The sequence below is a fragment of the Moschus berezovskii genome, chromosome 11 (genome assembly GCF_049115385.1).
Source record: "Moschus berezovskii isolate FMDL1 chromosome 11, NW_MosBer_1.0, whole genome shotgun sequence".
Taxonomy (NCBI): Eukaryota; Metazoa; Chordata; class Mammalia; order Artiodactyla; family Moschidae; genus Moschus; species Moschus berezovskii.
This window is the reverse complement of record NC_142470.1, coordinates 38,748,506-38,755,448: the sequence shown is the minus strand read 5'-3', so window position 1 is coordinate 38,755,448 and position 6,943 is coordinate 38,748,506. Positions and strand designations below refer to the sequence as shown.

At 51.3% G+C, this 6,943-nt stretch overlaps 1 protein-coding gene across 1 annotated transcript; it reads right to left on the bottom strand.

The window, feature by feature from the left end:
• Window positions 1–4,349: 4,349 nt before the first annotated feature.
• ASPRV1 (aspartic peptidase retroviral like 1) lies at window positions 4,350–5,938 on the bottom strand. Its single transcript, XM_055399752.2, has one exon. It carries the CDS (start codon window positions 5,713–5,715, stop codon window positions 4,948–4,950), a length of 768 nt encoding a protein of 255 aa, XP_055255727.2. The 5' UTR covers window positions 5,716–5,938; the 3' UTR covers window positions 4,350–4,947.
• Between the last annotated feature and the right edge of the window lie 1,005 nt (window positions 5,939–6,943).

Here is a 6,943-nt window from a genome sequence, read left to right as displayed (position 1 = left end):
AGCACCCGTATGTAATGACGGGCAGAGGAGAGGAGTAGTACAGAAACACAGAGAATCAGGAGAGCAGTGTCACAGGGCAAAGGCCACACATTTCAAGATGTTCAAATAGTAGATATCTAGTGAGATACTCCCCGGAGAAGGCAATGGCAACCCACTCCAGTTTTCTTGCCTGGAGAATCCCAGGGACGGAGGAGCCTGTTGGGCTGCCGTCTATGGGGTCACACAGAGTTGGACACGACTGACGCGACTTAGCAGTAGCAGCATAGGTTAGCAATTCTGAAACTACTCTCTGGGTACTTAGGATTGAGCAAATAAGTAACCTGGAGTCAGGTTTCTCACTGGAGAAAGAAGTTGCCGATATGGAAAGGAGGGAAATTAGAATAAACTCTATGGTGCTGGGTTGGAATTGGAGGTTCAGTATGAACTCAAATTTTAAATATATATATATATAGAGTGTATATATATATATATATATACATACACACACACACATATATATATTTTGAGAGATATATACAGAAGCATTGATAGATGTACTATTTTTTTCTTAGTTCTGACTACTGAGAGCATCTAAGAGTATTAACACCCTAGTAGTAACAAGCATACCCAACACTCAGCTCCTGATTTCTAAATACCAGACTCCACCTAAAGGAACCAGGGCTCTTGGAGAAATGGCCAGTTTCAGGGGTGGTTCAGGGAAGGTACAAGATGAACCTAGAACATCTTGTGACAGAAAATAAAGAAGCGCTCAGATGATGGTAGGGACATGTCCCAGGAAGACAGAAACCAGTCTAAAGAGTTTCCCAAGGCCAAATTTAAAACAATGTGAGCATCAGAATGATAGTAACAGAGTATAACTCACCAAGTAAAACAATAGTCTGTGAGTCTACAATTATTTAAATAAACAATAAACAAACAGGAGGGAAAAACTCTTCTTCAGAGTTGAGCGCCAGCTAACAAATGTAGAAGGGTAGAATTAGAAAATCACCGTTGGCAGGCCAGGTCCATCGAGGGGTCTAATAGGTGACTGATGAGAAAGGCTATTTATATAGTCTCAGAGCATCAGCCTGGAAGACACTCATTAATTATACAGGGAAGGGACTTCCCTGTGCTCCAAAGGCCAAGATTCTGCACTCTCAATGCACGGGGCCTGGATTTGATCCCTGGTCAGGGAACTAGATCCACATACTGCAACTAGGAGTATGCATGCCACAGCTAAAGAATCTTGTGTGCTGTAAATAAGACCTGGAAAAGACAAATAAATAAACAATAAAGATAAATATTTTAAAAAATTATACAGGGAAAATACATGCAGTTTACAGGGGGAAATCTGTCACCATTTTGACCAGCTAATTCAAGTTAACATCACCAGTAATGGAATAAATAGGTGTCCCACAGCACCTGATATGATCCGCTGAGAAGGATACAATATCACTTTTGGGTATTCTTACCAAAAATGCATAACCTGAATCTAATCCTGAGAGAATATCAGAGTCACCCAAATGTAGGTTCACATTCTGCAAAATAACTGACCAAGCTCTTCATGAATGTCGAGATCATGAAAGACATAGACTGAGGGCTGGTTCAGATTAAAGGAAACCAAAGAGACACGACCACGAAACGCGGTGTGTGGCTGGCTTGGATCCTGGACCAGAGAACAACTGTTTTCTGTCACTATGAAGGTCATCACTGAGCCTTCCCTGGTGGCTCAGTAGTTAAGACTCTGTGCTTCCAATGCAGGGGGTGCAGGTTCAATCCCTGGTCAGGGAACTCATTTAATTAAAAAAAAATAAAGCATGAAGAATTATCTAGCAAAGTTAGTAGAATTAGTGGGCATTTACTGTATGGTGCTTGCATGCACACTCAGTTGTGTCCAATTCTTTTGCAACCCCATGGACTGTAGCGGGCCAGGCTCCTCTGTCCATGGGATTTCCCCAGACAAGATATAATACCGGAGTGGTTGCCACTTCCTTCTTCAGGTGATCTTCCCGGCACAGGGATGGAACCCGCATCTCCTGTGACTCTTGCATTGGCAGGAGGATTCTTTTACCCCAGAGCCACCTGGGTCATTATTAAAGAGGGTGTCTGGTGGGGATCACGAGTTGCCCCTTAACTAGAGGCATCAGAAAGTTCTAGGACAGGAATTTTCAAACATTTGTGTGTGTAAGAATCACCTGGAGATTTTGTTCAGTGCAAGTTCTGCTGCATGTCTGGGTGGGGCTCAGATCCTCTGTTTCTGACAACTCCCAGGTGATGCTCACGATGCCTTTCTGCTGACCCAGGGACCACCCTTTGGGTTGCAATGAGGTGGTTACAGCTGAGATTAAGACCAGGCCTTCTCGAGCCTGGCTGCACTTCAGGACCACCATGAAGAAGCGGATTTTATTGATCCTCCCAGTGATTCTGACTGGCAGCCAGGATTAGACCTTCACAGCCTCACCTGTATCTGTCTTCTCCTATCCACTGTCTCAAGTTCAGACCGGAACTCTGAATACGGCCAGGGCTGCCAAGCTGAATTTGCTGCTGCTCCTCTACTCTGTCCTGTTCCCAGAAGCCAGGTGAATCTTGCTGCTCCTTCACAGTCCAAACACTTTCATACAGGTGAGGTGCAACTCCCCACCCAGAGATCAAGCCCTCTGAGATGTGTGGCCGAAACCCACTGTACCCCGCTGCTCACCACCCTCCCCCTCAACACTCTGCCCCCAGAAAGCAGCGTCCCCATCCTGCAACCCAGGTTCCCTTCACACACACAGCACCTGTCTTGTTTCAGTCCAGTCTCCAGGTAAGAGGAACCATCTCTCAGTACCTTGCTCCAGGAGGCCTGTGCTGTGATGTCAGTCTGGCTGGGTCCACCCGGGTGCTCGCTTCCCCCAGGAGAGAGAGCTGGCTGAGAGCCTGGTGACTCGGACTCACTCACAGCAGGGGACGAAGGGTCTCTGTGGCGGGAATACAGGTCATCCTGCTCCTACTCATACAGGCAGGGCTCTGCAGCCTGCGTCCATGGGGAATCACAGGGAGGGGACAACTTGGGTGTTGCCCTGAAATTCTAGCCTGGCACCCAACTCCCCATTCACCTGTTCCCCTCCCACCCACTCTTTTCCTTTCCTCCTCCAGCCCAGCAGGTGGCTAGGATCTGAGGGACCTAGAGGAAAATAGGTCACAGGGAGGTGCCACCTAGGTTGTCCCCTCTGGGGAGGGTTTGGCCTAGGAGAGAAGATGTATTTGTCAGGTGTTGAAAAACAAATTTGAGATGGGGGGTGGGAGACCTGAATGCCATGAGACCACCTCCTTCTCCCCTTCCCCTTGGCTCCAAGGCAAGGGCCAGGGCTGGGCCGCCACTTCTCTGGTCCTCACATTCCTAAGGAAGAACTTTCTCTCAATCCAGCACCCGCTGCTGCCCCACGCACCCTGAGGCTGATGTAGCCGATCACTGTTAGGCTTCATAATCAAGGGGATTAGGGGACTGGGAGTGCCGCAGTTTCCAGGAGAATCATAGCTGGAATCTGAGGGAGTAGCAACCACTCTCGGCTCAGACAGGTTCAAGGTCAAGGCCCCAAAGTCTTCTGAGAATAAAGCTCATCCCCACCTCTGACTCCCATCTCAGGCTGTTCCCCTCTCCCTCATGAATGTCCAGATGGAAACTCCCAGGAGAGGCTCATTCCACCCTCATGTAGGGAGAAGACCCTAACCACCTCCCATCAACTTTCTTGAAGCTTTGCACCCTTAGTCTCCCTTTGGACCAGGGAGTTTTCAGAGTCCCAGTCCCGCTGAGTTCTAGAGAGAGGGGCAGGAACCTGGATGCAAATATGAAGTAGATCCCCTAAGAGAGAGGTACCCCATTCCTGGATCTGGAGTGTCCTCCCCCCCACCCCGCCTCCACTATCCTGCAGAATGTCCTTGGGCTGCCCCAGGCAGGGTAACACTTGGCCCCCAATCATGCTTTCTGCCTCCAAGTCCTGGCTCCCAGGTGGCTGTAAGAACCTACTTTCCAGGCAGAGACTTTATCGGTTGTTTACAATAACCATAATCTTCCAATCCCCAATCAAGACCATGACTTGAGGGTAGCTCTGGGGTATAAAGGGCAAGTTGGATAGTAAAATATTGCAGTTTGTAATGATTAGAGGAATCAGGATTAGATTAGACATGACAAGAATTATGGAGGAAATAAGTCAAGCTATTTGAAATCGAGGTTGTCTCGGAAAATCCAAGCATCTCTCTACATGTATTCTTTTCTGTTTTCTAGTGAGACCCTCTGAAAATACTTGAACCTTTCTTCCCTTCACCACTCATTCCCGTTTTCCCCAACCTCTCACATCCATTGCATTCATCCCCAATCAACACACTACATGGTTTTTCCATGAGTCATCCTTTATTGCTGTTTGAAGTCATGAATTATTGGCACAAGACGCAGTGGGTTTCAAAGCAAATGACAGAAGGAAACACAGTTTGCAGGTGGGAAGACCCAACAGTGAAGAATCCCAGAGCAGCCATGACCCTGGCCTTGAGGGTTGGATCTTACTTGTAAGGACCCTACAGCCAAGACCTAGCCCAGTGGAGTCAGACTACCTGGCCCACAGGTGATCGAGCCACATCTCGGGGGAAGGGGTCCCCCAGTCCTCTCTCGAAGACCATCATTGTAGCCTTCTTGGAACCTTCTTCGAGCCTCCAAGTCTTTGCCACCAACAGCAGTGTGACAACCACAAGGACCGTCTCCCCTCTGAGATAGCCAACTTGCTCTCCTCACCTGTTCCTTTTACAGTGGAAGCTTCCCCTAACCAGGGCAGATAAAGGCCCCGGCAGGGGGAGGAGTGGGGAGGGGAGCAAGAGAGGGGGAGTTGGTTTCAGAGGGTGGGCCAAGTCCAGTGACCCCCTAAGGAGACGTGCCTGTCCCCTCCACCACGGTGGGTCCTCCCGCCAATATCTGAGGAGTGAGGCAAAGGGGGCTTCTCAGCAAGAGAGTTGCTGCCCGCCCTCCTCTGAGGAGGGCTCCTCCTCTATGAGCTCCAGGTCGAACTCATCTTCCAGGGACCCTCCCACCGGCAGAAGGCGGAACTTCTTCCCTTTAAGCGTGCATGTGCGATGCTCGAAGTCCAGGACGGCGTTGTGATCCTGGAGCACGTCGGTCCCAATGATGGCTTCCTCCGCACTCGCGTTGGCCACTAGGAAGGCTGCCTTCAGCTTCAGCTTGCCCAGGGACACCACTGTATCCCAGACGCCCAAGATCTTCATTTCGGCCCCGTTGGCCACTTTCACCACATTCTCAAAGGGCCGCAGCGTATCCAAGTCGCCATCGGTGACCTCCTCCCACAAGCTCGGGTGGACCACGGAGACCTGGGCCCCGGAGTCCACCAGGAACCTCACGGGCACTTTGCCAATTTTCCCCTTGAGGTAGTAGCCCTTACCCATGCTGTTGGCAAAGACGATCTCCTTGGGCTGGTGGCTGTGGGCAGCCTCGGGCCCCCCAAAGGTCTTCAGGAGGGTCTCTTTCACAGCCCCGTAGTTTCCCTGGTCCTCAGGACTGAGACCATTGAAGGCCCCCAGGGCGTCTCCCCTGAGGGACTCTTTCAGGAACCTCAGCTTGGTGATGTGGTCCCAGTGGTTGAGGTCGTTGATGACCTCAAAGCGATGCAGCCAGAGGTGTGGGGCCACACTGACTCCATCGAAAGGCTCTGGGACGAAGGCACGCTTCTGGCTCCTGGCTCCGCTCCCGGCCATCCCTCTGCTCCCTTCTGGAACTGCAGCAACAACCCACGGCCCGCAGAGAAAGCCACAGAGCAGTGTCAGCGCAATCACGCTGGAGAACAAGGCTTCTCTAAGCAGACTGTTGCTGGGTGCCCGCTGTTGGCAGGCTGGAGGGACCAGGCAAAGGCTGTCTGACGGACTGCTGGGTGCAGAGCTGTGGCCTGCTCACTCGGCACAGCCTTTTTGATACCCAGCCTGGGCCCCCAGGGCTCCGCATTCGCCTTTGTTCTGGGAGCTCCGCCCCTGCTCCTCCCACCCGCCCCCCTCCCTCCAGCATCCTGTTCGACGGGCAGGATCAGTGCCCCGCCCTTCTGCATCCATCAGCGGGACAGGCCGCGGGCAGCCCACGTTGCAAGGAAGGCCAGCCTGGGTCAGAGGGGGCCTCCTCGGGTACCCTCCCCAGCCAGTGTCCCAGAATAACAGATGAGGACAGGACGACGTTACGACATCCAGGTGTTTGTCATCAGCTAAAGGAAGGTGGTGTCAGGAACCAGATGCAGGGACCAGGGACCATCAGCTTCTAGACTGCTCTCGACTTCGAGTGACTCCCTTTGAGTGGTTAAGGGGAAGGAGCTTACATTTACTGTGTTTCTGCTCTGATTGAAGTGAGGGGCTGGGTGTTTCTCATGAGCTCTGAACCAAGTACAGAATCCCATAAGATTCTCTGGAGAGAGTCCCCAGAATCAAGAATGCCCATAGTTTATTTAAATGAGGGAACACATGCACACATTTTTCCGTGAGTGCAATTGCTACAGTAGCTTTCCCTGGTTGATCACACCTAATTTAGAGTCGTTCTGCCTTCTGGGAGTGGGTGCCAGCATCTGGAGTCAGGCTCCGACTCTAGCTCTGACTAGGCCCCTCCTCAGCTTCTCCTCTCTCACCTTCCAGAAGCCTTTATACGAGTCTGTTCCCCAGGTTCTTCAGACCACCTCTTCATCTGGACATTTGTGGAAAGAGCAGCCAGAGAATTCCACTCCTTTTTATTCCAAGACGGGGAAGCATCCTCTGTGTTGGCAGAGCCAGCAGTGAGAGTCTGGGTGGCTTTGGATGGAGGAGGCTGGCTGTGGGACCTCCTGCTGAGCTTGGAGTTGGGAGGGTGGAGGGCCGTCCCAGGGCACCCCATGGATACCCAGAAGACAGATCTGGGAGTTCATGGCTGGAGTCTGACTTGGGCTTGTGCAGGATGACTGGGGCTATTGGG